General features: G+C 37.1%; 2 protein-coding genes and 1 long non-coding RNA gene across 3 annotated transcripts in view; 2 read left to right on the forward strand and 1 right to left on the reverse strand.

The window, feature by feature from the left end:
* Positions 1–19019, forward strand: part of LOC310725592 — a 118085-nt gene that overhangs the window by 23853 nt on the left and 75213 nt on the right. The window lies entirely within an intron of this gene.
* On the forward strand, positions 1954–12160 carry LOC310723485 (uncharacterized protein). Its single transcript, XM_083536633.1, has 2 exons — positions 1954–2384; positions 8695–12160. The coding sequence occupies exon 2, from the start codon at positions 9008–9010 to the stop codon at positions 11714–11716; it is 2709 nt and encodes a 902-aa protein (XP_083392759.1). The 5' UTR covers positions 1954–2384; positions 8695–9007; the 3' UTR covers positions 11717–12160.
* prss1 (serine protease 1) lies at positions 14076–16628 on the reverse strand. Its single transcript, XM_083559171.1, has 5 exons — positions 16543–16628; positions 16169–16328; positions 15768–16021; positions 14453–14589; positions 14076–14308 (listed from the first exon to the last, which is right to left on the reverse strand). Exons 1-5 carry the CDS (start codon positions 16580–16582, stop codon positions 14159–14161), a joined length of 741 nt encoding a protein of 246 aa, XP_083415297.1. The 5' UTR covers positions 16583–16628; the 3' UTR covers positions 14076–14158.

Genomic DNA, 19019 nt, shown 5'->3' on the forward strand with positions numbered 1-19019 from the left:
TCCTAGAACTGACCCTTGTGGCACGCCATAATTTACTAGCATTATCCTGGATAGCTCTCCATTTAAATCTACGAAATGGTAACGATTGGACAGGTAGGATTTAAACCAGCTTAATGCCTGTCCCTGAATACCGATGTAATTCTGTAAGCGATCGAGGAGAAGATCATGATCTATAGTGTCGAACGCAGCACTAAGATCTAGTAAAACTAATAGGGAGATGTAGCCTTGGTCTGGAGCTAAAAACAGGTCATTAGTGATTTTAACTAGAGCAGTTTCTGTGCTATGATGGGGCCTAAAACCTGACTGAAACTCTTCAAAGATATTGTTCTCCTGCAAGTGGTTACATAACTGGGCAGCGACAATCTTTTCTAAAATCTTAGACATAAATGGGAGATTTGAAATTGGTCTGTAATTCGATTGCGTGTTTGGATCCAGATTAGGTTTTTTAATGAGGGGCTTAATAACTGCTAATACAGTGTGTACAGATTCAGTGTTTTCAGAGACAGTGTGTACAGATTTGGTGTGCACAGATTCGGTGTGTGTGTGTGTGTGTACAGATTCTGTGTGTGTGTACAGATTCAGTGTATACAGCTACACTATAACAATGTGATGGTACAGATTTGGTGTGTACATATTCTGTATGTACAGATGTGTTGTGTGTTAAGATTTAGTGTATAAATATACACTGTGTACAGGTTCAATGTAAAATTCGGTGTGTACAGTTTCAGTGTGTAAAGCTTCTGTGTATATAGATTCTGTGGGTACAGTGTTTACAGATACGATGTGCAGTAAGGATGTGTTGTGGAAGTGCTGTAGTGTTTGTGTACGCATTGTGAACATTGCTGGTACACTCGCAGATTTGAGTTTAATTTAAATGACCGCAAAAACATGACCAATGTGGACATTGTAAGCAGTGTAATAGTGTCATGGACAATTTATATTATATAAAAAAGTAACAACGTCAATGACAAATTAAAAAGCCAAGGAAAAGAAACAAATCATGTCCAGGATCCAGTCAGAGGGTTCCATGGAGGCACCAAAAAAACCACAATGTACAATTCTTATTTACATCTACCATCTTTTTTGTTGTCCATTACCCTGTCTGCAACCAATATCTTCTTTTTAATTTAATAATAATAAAAAAAAAAAAGATGGCAAAACCTGTTCATCACAATTTTTTAAGTATCATGTTATTTATTCATGGTCCAAGTTATGGAACGCTAATGACCATCTATCATAGGATCCATCTCAAGTCCTGACCATATCTTCTACTGAATTAATCTTGACAAATCAGCTTTTTAGAAGTTCAGAGCAGGTACATTATGCTCACTGATGGTTCAAATATGCTGATTCGAATCACTCATTCATCACTTGCTATGAATATACTGATAAAGTAATATATGATAAAGACACACTATAATGAAATGGTTAAAAGGTAAAAAACGCCAAAGCAGTAGAAGAGTGAATAATTCCCCCCCCCCATCTCTCCCTCTCTCTCTCTCTCTCTCTCTCTCTCTCTCTCTCTCTCTCTCTCTCTCTCTCTTTCTTTCTTTCTCTCTCTCACACACACACACACACACACACACACACACACACACACACGATCCTGAGGTACCAAGGACAAGTTCTGTCCCTTTCCTCTCTTCGAATCCACCTGATTCATCCTAATATCCCACCTTTGGATAAAGGTCTTTTCAAATGGGGCATTTATGGAATCAACATCTCAACAATGATGGAACTGAAATGAATGGATATTCGGACATACATATTTTATAACCAATTTATTTCTGTAAAGCTGCTTTGGGACAGTTGTGCTATACAAATAAAAGTGAATCGAATTGACATGACAGTGTATTTGTGTATGGTTGTGAACATGGTCACATGGATTTTAGGGTCAGGGTCAAATATTGCTCAAGGACCCTAGACCTAATTTTGCTTAGTTTTGGGATTTAAAGGTCTACGTGGTCAGTATTGATTGCTGCAGTCATACTGTATATTGCATATTGCAGACATGACAATCTGCAGGTTGTGTCTGCGTTTTTGGAAATCTAGGGAATATTATTTTCCACTGTTTCTTCTGTATTTTTGAGTCTTTTATTCTAAAAAAAGGGACTTCCGGTGGCCGTCGTGCAAAACTAGCTAGTGTTCCCAGCCTCCGCAGGTCCTGCCGGACACTCGGGAAACGATCCAAGAAGGAAAAACATGCCCTGTTGGAGACTTGTGGCTACTTTGGCGACCTTGTAGAAAAGAAACAGCACACGTGGATGGGCGATCGGACGGCATTGCTGTAGGAGGAGCGCTGCAAGACGCTGGTGGATTGTAATGAAATGATCCCCGAGGACCCTCGGTGTTTGCGCGACGTGCCGGATGCAGGAGCGCCTCCAGTAAGTCGTTTTGGCACGTCGTGTAAAACGCAAAGAAAATCCTTTCTCCAAAACTATTTTGGTCATGATGTGTGGATTAAATGTGCATGCTGGATGTTTCATTGAACACTATCCCTTTTCAAGCAACATACATGTAGAGCTCTGTGTATGTATGTATGTGTGTGTATGTATATATATATATATATATATATATATATATATATATATATATATATATATATATATATCTAATATGAAAACACATACATACTGCACATCCTGTTTACTCCTACAGCCTGTGTACAACCTCTTTTGAATTCACTTCCATATTTATTTATTTGCAGGGTGCTTTTAATTATGGCCCTTGTCCCAAAGCAGCATTACAGAGGTTTTAAAGTTGTATAAAAAGAATGTATAAGTTTAGTGCATATACATTTTCTCCTTACAATTGATCACAAAAACTCCCTGAAATGTCATGAAGGAGAAACCTTACTCCAAAAAAACCTAAAAAGCAAATCCATTCCTCATCCAGGTGACACCGAATGTCCAATCAATACAGTTCCATCATTGATGAGGTGATTGTTCAGTGCGCAGACTTTTCATGCAAACTAATGGTCCAGAGCCATAGAGTGTTAATATTAATTACAGTCCAAATCCATCCTCACAGCTCTTGAGATGCCCAGTAACTTCAATGCCTTTAGGCTGTTTATGAGGAACCATCCTCAGGTGGTCTCCAATTGAAGGGAACTCCATCCGGAGGTTGGGATGAATCAGGCAGATCCGAAGAGAAGAAAGGGAACGGAATACTGGATCATGACAGGATATGGATCATGTTTAACCCAACAGAAAGAGAGAAGGAGAGAAGAGTGGCGACAAGGAGAGAGAAATAAGGATTGTAAAGTCGTTAAAGTGGACTGTTACTGTTACTCTTACAGTCCAAATCCATTTTTATCTTCTTAAGGTTTTTCCTGCTACTGTTGCACCAGGCTTGCTTATTAGGGATACACTTAGGCACTCATTTGTATATTAGAAATGTTTGTAATCTATTTATTTGTGTAAATCTGCTTTGGGACAATGTCCATTTTTGAAAAGTGACATACATTTTACTTTAAATTATTTTAATTTTTTTATGTAGCAGTTTGGTACAAAAACTATGATTTTCCTTTTGATTTGAAATGGAATAAGGTGAATTTAAAACATTTTCTGATGATAAATTTAAGGAATATTTTCATCCGCTGGGTTACTGATTTGAAAGGTCGGTGGGGGGGTCAAGTGCTGGTATTGCTAAGCTGCCACTCTTGGGGCCCTTAAAAAAGGCCCTCAATCCTCTGTGCTCCTATGCGAAGAATTCACTGTTCTGTAAAGTACATGTGAAAAGCATTAAGCATTATCTTCCTTCCTTCTATATGATATTTAACAATTTTAACCATTCCTCCATCACCCCTATTGTTGTTGTCCCTTTTTAAACTGTTATTGTTCGACTTAGAAAAAAAATCTGGGTTGTAGGTCAGTGTTAAAGTAGGCAAATCTTTGAACCTGTATAAGAGAGGCTTTTCTGTTATTTGCACTGTGAACAACTATTGATTAGATGAGAAACACACTTTTATTTTGCACCCTGTTCTAGGGTTTTTATTCATATCCCGGCCAAACAGGTTTAAAATAAGACAACAATCATAGAGACTAATAATAACCAAATTACAAAGGGAATACGTTTCTCATCCTAATTATCATAATCAGAATCCGATTGGGTTTACTGCAAAGTCTATAGTGTAGTATATGAAGTAAAGGGAAAGAGGAAAGGATTTATGCAAAACGTACAGCCAGGGTGGCATATGCAACGAATAGATATTTGTCATTGCATAGTTTTGTACATGTCAACAAATTGCAGTTTACTAATTAGATATGTAAATATATGTCCAGCAAATAAATAAATAGGCTGTGGGCACTAAAAATGAACAGAAACTGCTCAACAAAAACAGTGAAATGAATATTATATATTAGCGGTGTAAAGGTACTCAAAATTCACGGTTCGGTTTAATTTCGGTACGGTTGGGGGGGATGCAAAACCTAAAATTGCTTGTTTTTTTTTTATTATTATTAACGCAGTTTATTATTATTAACATTTGTGATCAATCATTTCCTGGTTAGCGGCTAACGCTAGCAAAAGACAGTATATATCTTTTTGTGTTTTCACGCATACGCAAAATAAATCTTATCAGTTATGCATCTTTATAATTGAGGGCGATGCGAAGAGCTAAAGACACATATGAAGCAGCTAGCGATGCGATGCGATACTATTTGGCGCAATCCAATGTTATTTTCATTCAACAAAATGCGATTCGATGCAATAAGATGCAAAAAAAACTGTGCTATGCAATACCATATTGTACTGATAGTTACGCCTTTATTTCATTGGTTCAGACAAACAGTTTACAACGAAGTGAACAGTTTAGAATTTTTATATATTAATATTGAAAGAATCCATAAAAAAACATTAAAGGTTATAAATAAATTTGTATTTGATCCAGCGAAATCAATATTCGATCTTGTATCAAATTAGCAAGAATTCTGACTCCCGCCCACGCAAATTAGTCGTGTACCTTTAAGAAAGAACTTCTAATATCGACTCATGATGTATATAAAAGACACCAGTCACAGAATCAACCTCTTCCAATCAGCTGCTCAACACAGCGCACATGCTTGTGTAGTTTAGATAATTTTATATGCATTTTATAGTGTATGAAGGAACGTATACAAATGACAGGGTTGCTTTATTTACAGTCTTGAGACCATTCCTTGTGTGAGAGCCAAAACCACCAAGTTATTTGAAGTCAATTCTTAATCATTATGAAAAAAGGTTGGCTCAGGCTTTTTTTTTTTTGGCAGGTCAAGTTCATTTTGGGATATTTATGAAATTTGTGTGCTTTTTGTTCTTGTATGTATTAACAAACAGTGAACAAAGCAGCAGTGACGGAAACGCCCACATCCTGGACCTAGAAGACAGCCAAGCACGGGCATGTCGCACCGGGATCAATTGCACGGCTGTGATTATCATTCATCTACACCCTTAGACATCATTATTTTCATTGTCCGAGACGAAAGATTATTATAGCCGAGCACGTTTTCATTCGCGAAGGGAAGTGTTTCCAAGCAACAGGCCAGGATATATAAATATTTTCTTATTTACACAGGCTATCAAAAATTACATTTAAAAACCACCTGCCTGAAATAATAACCACACGAAGGAAACAGCAACAATTTATTTTTGCAAATAGGGTTGTGTTGAGTGAATTAACTATACCGATATTCAGTTGAATAAATAAATATCCAGACAAACTTGAAATAAATGAATGTTGTTATTGGCAACAGGGCCGTGGCTGTAAACGGTGAGTGATATATTTGTGCAGCGAAGGCTAGACCTTCTGGTCTGATCCCACAGAAGAGCTTTTTTCTGTAACACAAACTTGCAGAATCAAACTGGCGATAAACCAAAGCAGTCCGAACTGAATCTGTCCCAAGATTCCTGAGTTTCTATATACTCACTTCATGAAGTACAAGATAATGGGTGCTAGTGCTGTATATTGTGCAGGATGCAATTTAAGATCACCTTTACTCTTCTGGGAAGATGTTCCACTAGAGTGTGCTTGTGGAGATCTGTGCTCATTTATATACAGGGGTGTTAGTAAAGCCAGGTACTGATGTAGGGTATGGAGGTTCGGGGTGCATTCAGCGTTCCGATTCATCCCAACGGTCTTCAGGCCACTCGGGATCTTTCACTACAAACCATGAGAGCTATATCTTTGTGTAAAGGGGTATTGTCATGCTGGGACAGTTTTGGGTCTGCTAGTATAAGTGAAGGAAAATGTAATGCTATAACATCCAAAGACTTTATACAATTGTGTGCCTCCAACTTTGTGGTGACATTTTGGGGAAGAAGCACACATGGATAGAAAGGTCAGGTGTCCCAATACTTTCTATATAATGTGCGTCATTACCTTTCCTCTTCTTTCTTGGTAGACACTAGGTCTAGGGCTAAGTCAGTGGTCCACAACTTTTTTTGCACCACTGACCGGTTTAATGTCAGACAATATTTTCACGGACCAACCTTTAAGGTGTGGCGAATAAATACAACAAAATAAAATCATACGACCGGCATAAAAACTGGTATTTTCTAAATATAATAATAAACGTGAATCCACTTTTGTTGTTGTTTTTTTTATTTAGCTAGTACAACGTTTATCCACAATGCAAAATATGCTAATATTTAGGTGTACTGAACTAAACAGTTAGCTGGTTACATGGTTATATCAAGTGTACCTGCCATTAGTTTCTACAATCTCCAAAGAGTTTTTTTTTTAGAGCTGTTAATTATGCAGTAGGAAAATTATCTCAACCAGGGTAGACATTGAGGTCGATCGATTCATCCGTTTTGCTGATTAGTCGGCACAGATAGTTGATTGCTGGAATTATTGGCTATCAGCAAAAAATCCATACTGTTTTATACAATACAAGAGCGGCCTCTAGAGGCCAATCACTGCCTCCATGTGCTGTTTATTTAAAGTTTTTTTTTTTTTTTTTTTTTTTTTTCATTTTAGTTATAGTTTATTTTTGTTTCAGTTTAAATGCAGGTCTTATTTTCCTTTATATTTATTAATATAATTAATAAATGCATTTTAATTCATTTAGTACATGAAATAAAAAAAAAAAAAACATGGAGTGATGTTTATTTGTATCCACTTCTAAAAACTATTGGTTGATTATCCGCAAGTACGATCCAACCTAGCTATTGGTATCAGTTAATCCACTACCAGTCGGTCTCTGGTCCTGAATTTAACATTAGATTAAAAAAAAGTAATATCTCTTTACTTTTGTCACACAAGCATAGTGAAGAACATATGGTTGTCTCATAAAAAACTATAGATAGATGCCAAGCAACAGTTCATGGATTAAATTGGTGTTATTGAAGTATTGGATCTGTAATATCTCTCAAATAGAGTGGAGGAAGTCTCTGGATAGGCTACATTTTCAGACATCTTTTCACATCTGATGTTTGCCCTTATTGTCTAATCTGTGCATTTAAAAGCTCTTTAAGACAAATAAGTGCTCTGAAGGAAGTAGTTCACTCTGCTGTAAACACCTTTTATTTATTTATATATATATATATATATATATATATATATATATATATATATATGCTCACCAACCATTTTATTGTCTAAAAATGTGTTTATTCATGTAAATATCATGTAGATACGTGGGATTTTAGTCCTTCTGGCTGTGGTATAGTTATTGGTATGTAAAATATAAGTGTCAAGCTTGAGATAATTAACAAAAGTATTGGACGTCATTGCGGTGGTGGAAAGTAACAAAGTAAATGTAATTCGTTACTTTACTTGAGTATCTTTTTTGCGTATCTGTTCTTTACTTAAGTATTTCCGTTTGGGAAGAATTTTACTTTAACTTCGCTACATTTTAAAATCAAATATCATACATTTTATTCAACTACATTTAGCAAAATCAGTCGCTCCTTTTTATGAGTGAATACAAATTGTATTATTATTTAAATGAATTGAGTAATTGTATTTATATTGAAGCAGGTGAAGTTTTAAGTCAACTGCGTTTTGAAATAAGAGCCGGAGAGAATACCACAAGAACAGCATGGGGCTGGAGACTGCAAACTCTCATTATCTCTCTCTCTCTCTCTCTCTCTCTCTCTCTCTCTCTCTCTCTCTCTCTCTCCCTCATAAGAAATTATAGTAATTTGTACTTAAGTACTTTACCTCAAGTACATGGTTTGTGTACTTCGTCCACCACTGAGTCATTGATAGCCATTTTAAAAGTAAAAAGAAAAAAAAGATAAAAAAAAAAAAAAAAATCTATCATCTTGCATCGTGTTAATTCTTACCCCTTTTCTTGTACTATAAAAGCTTTTGCAACCTTAATAATGCTGTCAGACTTCACAGCAGGGCAAAAACATAGATGCCGAAGTGCAAAGATGTATCATATCCATTTAAATCTATGCACGAAAAATTTGTTTAATAGTATTTTATTACAACGATGATCGCAGTTTTGTTTAGTTTTTTTGTTTTTGGCCCGAATGTTGCAAATCTTGGACCCCTTGAGCAAGGCCCTTAACACACTGTGCTCCAAGAACACTTTATCATGGCTGACTCTGTGCTCTGATTTTTGAAATAACTTCACTGTGCTGTAATGTATCTATAATTGTATCTGGTTTATTTATATATATTTTTTTAAAAGCTTACTTGCATACTTTCAATTAGATTCTGTTTTAATTTGTTAATTAAAAATCTTATTTTTAATCTTTTTACAGGTTCCTGGTGGTGCTACATCTATGGAAGGACAAAACGGGACGTCATGCAAAGGCTTTTGGGATTGGAGAGCTCGGCCAATAACAGAGCATGGATCTCAAAAGAAAATCTGCAATGATACACTTCCGTTTCTGTTGGCACGTCTCAAGATCTGACCAAACAGTGTTAAAGGCACAATGGCATTTTGAACAGCTTTACAACTCGTTTACTCAAAAGCAGCTTAGTTACCATGATGACTGAATTAGCTAGTCTGCCTGCTACAAATGCACATGGAAGTAATTCTCTTCATAACTGATCTAATGATACGGTCACACAATGGATGAATTACACCACAATTCTACAATGAAGGAGTCCTGCACAATCTTGGAGGACACCTGTATGTCTAAAATGTCTCCCAAAGAAGACAACAAACAGCCTGATGGTTTAGTGGAGGTTAACAACAAGGACTCTTTTGATAATCATACAAAATCTGTACAAGACCCTACAGAAATGCAAGCACCCAATGGCAAGTCTCTGTCTGGTATTTCCTGTGACGGAATGTCTAGTTTGAAGGAGGGTTCGGAAAAAGATGAGAAAATGAATGACGCCAATCACGAACATGACGGTTCAGAGCCTCAGAGAGCCTCTTTACGTATTGAACGGTCCAAACAAGCAAGTGAGGTGGCTACTGCCTCGATTAGCTTATCTACTATCTGTGTACCACTTTCAACACCTGAGCAGAAGCACAACGTTCAGCAGTGCATTCTGAAACCTTTGACTATAACCGATTGTCCTCCTAAAGAAAGCAACGCGGCAAACGCTTATAACCCACTTGAAAGAGATGGCTCCTCATATCGTGGCCGCCCACGCAAGGAAAAACGGCTCATCAAATGCGAATTCTGTGGACGGCTCTTCAACCATGCGTCAGCTTACATAATCCACCGTCGTGTCCACACGGGTGAGAAGCCTTTCAGTTGCCAGGTTTGTGGTAAAGCCTTCGCTCAGCTTTCCAACCTTCGTTCGCACACAAAGATCCACAACGCACCGAAGAGTTTAACTTTGCAAAACTCCAGCATATTACTAAACAAAGCCATTGCGCCCAAGATCGTGACGCCACCACGAGAGAACCCAGTGTGCATAACTCCAGTTTTTAGAAATGACCATCCAACCAAATCCAACGAGTCTCTGAATCGAAGCAGGAAACCGGTGGCGTGTCCGATCTGTGGAAAAGTCTTTCCCTACAAATCGGTGCTTAAAATACATCTTCGGACTCACAGTGGAGAAAAGCCGTACTCTTGCAGAGTGTGCGGCAAAGCGTTCACGCAGGCGTGCACGGTACGCGTGCACGAAAGAGTGCACTGGTCCATCAAGCCTTTTCTCTGTTCCAAATGTGGGAAAGAGTTTTCACAGATCGGGACACTGAAAGGCCATACCTGTGATGGGAAGAGGCAGACCCATGCTACTTTGAAAGAAATGGAAATAGCTGGGGTGGTAACTTTTAGGTGTCATCTCTGCAAGAAGTGCTTCAGCACGAGAGATGAGTACGATGTTCATGTGCAAGCCCACACAGACAGTCACCGCTATTGCTGCGATAGGTGCGGTCAGAAATACAGCCTTCGCTCTGAGCTCGACGCTCACATGAAACATTGTTTATCGATGTGGCATGCAAATGTGAAACCACATAGTCATTCTTCAGTCAAGGTAGAAACCAAAACCACTGAGCCTGAAACAGCGGAAGGTTCACGGGCTGAAAACGCAGATCTCGCAGCAATCGAAGTGCAGATACCCAGCTTGGTTCAGTCTCTTAAACAGGAATACCAGACTAAGCAAATGAAAACACACCAGTCAGAGTTTTTCCTGGATCCAAAAAACAAGAAGTACCCTTCTCTGCTGGCTTGCCCTTCCAAGGTGATCGCTACCTCTGCTTACGAGCCTCAGAACAGCCTTAGTCATTGTCAGCCTTTTAAAGCACGATACATCGTAGCTCTGTTGAACAGTCTGGACCAGAAATCGGACCCAAGGAAGTATTTGTGTCCGCGTTGCGGGCGGCTTTTCAGGCACGTAGGAAGACTGAGAGCCCACATGCTAAGTCATGCTCGGGGGAAAAGCTTCACCTGCGGACACTGCGGGAAAATCTCAGAAAACTGGAGCAACTTTTGGCGTCACCAGCGCGTGCACAAGCAAAGACGAGGACGCTTCTTTTGTCCGAAGTGCAGTCAGGGATTTCGCTTTGCCAGCATCTACATGGAGCACTTGCAACAGCATCCAGAGCTTAATGCATACTTTTGCCCCATCTGCCCTCACACCTTTTCCAATGCCACAAGTTTAAAGAACCACCAACAGGAATGGCATCGGTCGAGCATGCCACATTTATGCGACATCTGCGGGAAAGGTTTTTCGACTTCCATAGTCCTAAAGCGTCATCGAGTAACACATTGTTTTAAAAACAATACGGTAGACATACCGTATGTGGTCGACGTGCAGCCGATGATCAAACCTTACGAATGCGGCAAGTGTGCTGCCAGTTTTAAAACCTTGGATTTACTTTTCAGTCATCAGCTCTGCCATTCACCTAAAGGCCTGAGCTGTCGAACCAACAATGGCCACGAAGACCCGAACAAGAGGCAACACTCTCCATCGGACCAAAACAACCTCCTCATTAGCATTTCTACATCTCATCAGAACAATTCGGAACCATGTCAAGATCTCATTCATACTCATCGCTTCCCTTCCATTCCTCCCATTTCATTTCAAACACAAACCCAGCAGGGAACGGATATCCGTGACGCACAAAACGCAACGACTTCGCCACTCATCGCAGATTCCAAGAAAAAAAAGTTTAGTTTAGAAAAAAAAGGAATAAAAAGCACCATGTGCTCTTGCGTGAATTCTGTGAAAGCTGAGGAAACGCACAGTGAGACTACTTTAGAGTCCAAATCACTGCACAAAGCTGGACATCTAGTGTGCACGGACTGCGGTGCTTGTTTCGCTTTGCTTCCAGCATTGCATGAACATTACTTGAAACATGCCAGAGGAGAGATATAAAGACGATGCGGTTTATATAATAATTCCCATCATCCTTTTTTTGATTTATTTATGTTTGTTTTTTGTTTTTTTTTCGAAAGAGAACTTTTGAAAACACACCCCACGAGCACTGCATGGGAGATTTTTCACTCTGAAACTCATAGAAACTATGAGATGTTGAAGTGCACAATTTGTCATGGTTTGAATGTGAATAGCGTTCTCCTCGTAGAAACACTGACACACATTTAATCCAGTGAGTGTCGGAAGTATTTTCGGCAGTCGGATGTCATCGGTGAAATATTATTTCTTTTGGGTCTGTAAAGCTTTATATTTAGCACTTAACTATGTAGTTGAGTGGAACATAAAAAAAATGATCTGGACTATCTGAAACATCCAACTAGTTTAGTTTGCTGTTCAAAACTGCTGTACAATTTTGTGATTAAACCTGGTTTGGAAAAAAAAAAAGTTGTCTATTTCAACACGGTGGTTTTAAGGGGGTTCCATACTCAGAAGAGTTTTTGTTTTTTCCATTATATTTTGTATATCATGTTTTGTATAGATTTTTTATTTAATATCCCTGTACTTTTTTATACCTAAATTGTTATTTTCTCTGCATGCATGTTTTAAAAATAAGTCAATAAAACTTCAAAAAAGAAGAAGTTTAGTGGAATGCAAGTTGGAAGAATTGGCCAGCTGCTCCTCAGCTTAGGAACCAGAACCTTCACAGATTACAGAAGCTGAATTGATTGGTCTGTGTTTTTTGAACATCCAATTCCACATTTGGTCCCAGTTTGCTGTTATAATAACCTCCACTGGTCTGGGAAGATGTTCATGTTTGCTACTTACATAGATTAGTCACTTGACTTTGAAGTCAGACCACTGGTCAGTGTGAACAATAAAAGGAATGATACTTGCAAAAATCGAGCAGCACCCCTTATTAGTCAGTCTTTTAAAGATTGTTTAGAAACATAGATTTGATCAGTTTTATATTTCATCACCACTTCAAGCTTGCATCCTCCTGTTCAGATATCTGTTTGATGCAAGATTTGATGTATAATGACTAAAGGTACAGTGTTAAAAAAAAAAAATAATAATTCAGTTATGCAAGCAAAATGTAAGAGAAGCACATTGCTGTGATCCCAGTCATCTTTCAGATTTTTTTTGTGTGTGTATATATATATATACAGTATATATATTTGAGTACAGACCAAAAGTTTATATATATATATGTGTGTGTGTGTGTATATATATATACAGTATATATATTTGAGTACAGACCAAAAGTTTGGACACACCTGCTCATTCAAAGAGTTTTCTTTATTTTCATGACTATGAAAACTGTAGAGTCATATATACTTTTGGTCTGTACTGTATGTGTGTGTGTGTGTGTGTATAATATATGCACACACACACACACACAGATGCTCCCCACTTTATGAAAATTCACTTTAGGAACTTTTGTGGATACGAACAAACAAAGTAAAATTTGTTCGGAGTAAAAAAAAAAAAATCGAAATGGGGGAAAGCCGCCGCTAGCTAGTCGGCGACTGTAACGAGTCTACATGATGCGCAGTGAACTAGAGCAAATTAATTATTAATTCATTATTTAATTATCTTTATTTATTTATTTTTTTGTATCAATACTTCACTATTTATTTTTTGGACAACATTTAACTTTCACTCATGACATTTCTTTAAACAAATATCTGTACTTTCTACTTCTTACATTTTCAAACCAGACTCGTTACTTCAGTTTTAATCTATTTGGTGACATGGTGGTGCCTTCACTGTTTTCAGCCCATCAACCTATTTCCTGTAATTGCACAGCTTTTTCAACCTACCACTGGTGTATCATTTCCTGCTCTCACGCACCACAGACGTAGACTGGTTAATTCAAGTATTAAAAATTAGAAAAGTATGAATTTAAGGTACATTTTAGAAGAGATAAAAAATGTGCGATTAATCGTGATTAACTTTTATACTCGATTGGCGGCTGTAATGTTAAAATGATGTGAGGTCCAGTTACCAGTGTGGTAGTAGACAGGTAGTGGTAATGGATACTTTTTACTTAAGTACATGTCCGAGACCAAACTTCTTTACTTTAACTTGAACAAAAAAAAAAATGTGTATGTGTGTGTGTGTGTGTGTGTGTGTGTGTGTGTGTGTGTGTGTGTGTGTGTGTGTTATTTTTCTTATTTCAACAGGTAATGCCATTTTAGTATGGCTGGACTGCAAGACTTTTTTACATTTTTATTTTTTAGGTTTGCTTTTATTAAGGGTGGTCTAGGCCTAACCTCCTCTCTATAATGTATTGTTCACATTTTCTCATGGAGACATGGGCTAAGATCAAAAGAAATCACTTTTTTTTCTGTTGCAGAGGTAAAAGGTTTTCAGTTTATTTAGACATTTTTCTATTGTTGTAATGAGCACTAAAATGTCAAAAAAATGCACCAACTGAAGAAATTAATATCGGTTCATGGTGTCCCTGATCCAGGCAGTGTAGTTGCAGACTTTAGTGTAGACACCGGGCTTGTTCTTGAGAGCGCAGCCATAACCCCAGGACACGATACCCTGCAGCTGACCGTTGCACACGACTGGACCACCAGAATCTCCCTAAAAATTGGGAGGGAAGAGACAAAAAAGGAATAGGTTAGTGATTAATGATGCCACAATAGAAGTTAATACTATTAAGAGTTAATGTATTTATAGTATTTTTAAATGAATATACATTTTTGGTTCAAGCCGTGATCTCATTACCTGGCAAGAGTCTTTGCCTCCCTCGAGGAAGCCAGCACAGAACATGTTCGAAGTGATCTGACCAGGGTAAGCATTTCTGCAACTAGTGTCACTCAGGATTGGTGCATCCAAGCACCTCAGATTGGAAGGGTAGTTTGCTTTTAAAAGAAACATGAGCAACTGTTGATGTAATTGCTATCTGCATAATGTACAGTGTACACAATGAGCTATTTTGGTAAGCTGTTTACAGTCATCAGAGTAGGAATCATCTTAAATTGCAAGTATTATGGGTGTATGAGGAATATGTCAATGTGAGCTGCTGCTATTAAAAAAAAAAATATATATATATATATATATATATATATATATATATATATATATATATATATATATATATATATATGAGAAAAATATAAAACCTAGGAAAATCAAATTGTTAGACATTAGCTACACAGCTTTATACAGGGTATGTAAAGTGCAATGATTATTCTTTCCGAATAAGTCCAATGTGCAGGGTTGCAATGTAGTATTCCTTGTTGACTCTGTTATTGTAACACATATGAAATGAACAGTGAGGTGTTTACATATGCTCATTCTTATTCTATCTTTTAATTTTAGTATTTAATTTAAACCCTAATACCATTCAAACACAAGTCTAATATTGTATAGGTCCATGTTGTGTCTTCCAAACAGCTCTGTCTTGTCGAGGTCTGGACTCATCTCTGAAGGTGTGCTGTGGTATCTAACATCAAGAAGGCTTTTAAATCCTGTTTAAAGGTGGGGCCTGAATTTGATTTGTTCCAAACAGGTGCTCGATCGGAATGGAGATGAAGGTTCAGTTTGTCAGGTTCCTGAACCCTTTTTGCAGTTTGCCTGGGATCATTATCCTGCTAAAAGAGGCTGCTGACATTAGGAAATACCATTGGTAAGAAGGGGTGTTACTTGGTCTGCGACTAAATTTAGGCAGGTGGTACGAGCCATAGTAACATCCACATGAATTCCAGAACCCAAGCTTTCCAATATGTCATTGCCCAGAGCATCACCATGCCTCTGCCAGGAAGGCAGCCTTCATCCCATAGTGCTTCCTGGTACCACCTCTTCCCAAGGTAAGCGAACCTGTTTATCAACACCTTCTTCCATTGTACTATGGTTTAGTTCTGATGTGCCTACTATATGAGCTTTGGGCAGTGGACTGGGGTCAGCATGTGCACTCTGCTCACTATGAGTCCATACTGAACTGTGTTTGGACAACTTACTATCGTTTACGGCATTTAAGGATAAACATTGACATTCAAAGTTCTGTATCATTCAAAGAGAAGTATAATTAAATACTTACTGCCACTGCTGAGAGTGTTTCCCCATCCAGAGATGAGGCATTTTGTACCAGCAGAAGCACAGCTGGATGGCAAAGCCACAGTTTTCACATAGCTGTTCAGGGTGGCAGCCCGGCTGAGCTTGATGAGCATGATGTCATTGTTGAGAGTGCTGCCGCTGTAACTTGAATGTTTGATGACCGTTGCTGAGCTAATAAACTGCTCGGTTCCTTCGTTGGTGTCAACGTTGTGCTCACCCAAACGCACTTCAATACGCCTATTGAAAAGCACCCAAGATACTCAGTAATCCTGTACACTCTCTGTTATATGGACTCTATACTGGGATAAGCTCAGGATTTACTGCATCCCAGAGCAGGTAACATATTTTGGAACAGTGAGACAGAGTAAGAGAAAATGTACTTACGACTTATAACAATGAGCAGCTGACACGACCCACAGATTGCTAATCAGAGAGCCTCCACAAAAGTGATAGCCAGCATTCAGTGACACCTGATAGGGAACCCCATTCTTTCTGCACTCATAACCTCCAACGATTTTATCCTCCTCCTCGAAAGGGGCAGTGACTTTGTAGTAGAGAGCAGAAAAGAAAGACAATCATTGCACATACACAAATATGCCCTAGACACTTAAACCAGAACATGGAACCGAATACATTAAAATACATATATATATATATATATATATATATATATATATATATATATATATATATATATATATATATATATATATATATATATACAGTATATAAAGCAGAAATACACAGTAAGAACCTACATGCCACTGCAAACAAAGAAAGTAAAATAATCCACTTCATAATTGGAGTCAAAGCTGAACGTGTTTAAAGTACATGGTAAACGTCGCTTTTATATTCTTTGCTTATCTTAGAATTATTTACATCCATAGATTAATGATTAGTCTGCCTGGGAATACGCAGATGGTCTACTATTGACTATCTCAAGGCTAAATATCATGATAGATTATGATTCTTTTATTTCAATTAATATTTACATTTTTAAGATAGTATACTTGAATTACAATGAAAGCAATGGATCTGATTGTGTTGAGGTTATATTACATACTATTACATTGAAGAAAAACTGGTTTTCTGTCCAAACTTTACAGTGCCTAAAGTCATGAGTGTTAGGTACAAAAGGAATAGAGTTTAAGGATATAAAAATAATACAAAATAAAGTAAATAAATAAAAAGTATAAACTATAGAAATATATGTGTATATATATGGAGAAGTATGGCAGATATTGACAGTACAAATTAAAGTGATTGTGTGATTGTCCTTAAAGTGTCCATGTGCAGTATGGTGTGATATAAAGTGAAATAATACTTATTATTCTTTTCATTAATTATTTTACAACGCACTTGCAAAAGAGCTACTTTTTCGTTAGAACGCATTGTGCATTATTTACAAACTTAAACACTAATAACTCCAGAATGAAATAAAGTAATTTTTTTAATTTACTCATCTATTTACTGTTCGACTTCAAGGTCGAAGCACGACTGGAAAAAATAATTAGTTATCACATTTATTTACTGAAAAGAGCCCTGGAACACGGCTTGTGTGGGAATTAACACCTGTCAATGGAAAAAAGTTTTATTTTTGGTTATAGGTCTGTTCTTTTGAGCAAGGGAACTAGGGTTTAAATTATGTAAAATTTTGCATTCATGTATAGTATTTTATCGTAATATGATTTAAGATTTATTTATAACATTTCTTGGGGAAAAAACAAGAATATATTCATTAAGAAATTCACAATTGATCATTTTAACCGAGCACTACAACAACAAAAAAAGAAGTAAATAGAGTAAATTAAAACAAAGGGGAAAAAAATATATTATAAATACATATTTAGACAATATTCTCAAGGGGAGCAGTAGACAGTAGAGGACATTAAATCTGTACTGCTATACAAGCTTCACATTGACTACTCTAAAATATAATCCAAGTTTTATTTCTATAGTAGTGTCCCTTGTAAAAAAAAAAAAAAAATACTGAAATGGTTGCTGAAATGTGAGGGGTGTACTCACTTTTGTGTATATAGGCTATAGGAAACCATTGATATTATACAGATACGCAGTATTACCGAGTGCTGCATCACAGACAGGTATAATTTTACTGCAGTCACAGCACAGGTTTTGTACTTTGTGTTAATTTGATTTATTCTATTTTATTTTTAGACGTTATAATATTTAATAAAAAATATAAAGTATTATTGATGAGAGATTTTTTTCATTATTATTTATACTTATATATATTAATTACATACAGAAGTAGGATCTCAAGGAAATAATTTATATAATACATTATAAAACAAAATTATGTTATTGATAATTAGATAAACCAGAACACATGGGTCTGGTACTAAAACATTTTTCTTTTATTTTTTTTATTGAGTACAAAGTCTGAGTACAACAAAAAAGCATGTGATTCAGAATACAACAAAGAATTTGGTATGGAAGGCTCAACACTAAAGAACCATATTAATTTCTGGATAAGATAAATAAAAAAAATATTCCAAGAAACATAATCAAATATGAAAAAAAGAAACAGGAACGAAAAGAAAATATCAATAACAGAATATAAAGAAAATATAATTACAACAAATTATATACTACTAACAAATTAAACAGTTTTACCTTTGGAAATCTCATTTTACTAAGGGCATCTGAGAAATATTTTAGATAATTTTTAAAAACGAATAAACAAGGGAGGAGATTTCAAATATCGACATTTATGTATAAGGTATTATATAGCTTCTTCTTCTTCTTCCGGCTTCTCCCAATAGGGGTCGCCACAATCCGTCTCCATACCCCCCTGTCCGCCACATCTGCCTATTTCACCCAGACTACCTGCATGTCTTCCTTCACCACATCCATAAAAAACCTCCTTGGTCTTCCTCTATTTCTCCTTCCTGGCAGCTCCATCCTCAGCATTCTCCTACTGATATACCCCATGTTCCTCCTCTGCACATGTCCAAACCATCTCAATCTCACCTCCCTCACCTTGTCTCCAAAACGTCCTACATGAGCTGTCCCTCTAATAAACTCATTTCTAATCCTGTTCATCGTCGTCACTCCCAACCAAACCTTAACATCTTCAGTTCTGCTACCTCCAGCTCCACCTCCTGTCTTTTACTCAATGCCACTGTCTCTAAACCTTACAACATCTCAGGTCTCACCACAGTCCTATAAACCTTCCCTTTCACTCTTACACATACTTTTCTATCACAAATCACTC

This window comes from Silurus aristotelis (genome assembly GCF_946808225.1).
Source record: "Silurus aristotelis genome assembly, chromosome: 1".
Taxonomy (NCBI): Eukaryota; Metazoa; Chordata; class Actinopteri; order Siluriformes; family Siluridae; genus Silurus; species Silurus aristotelis.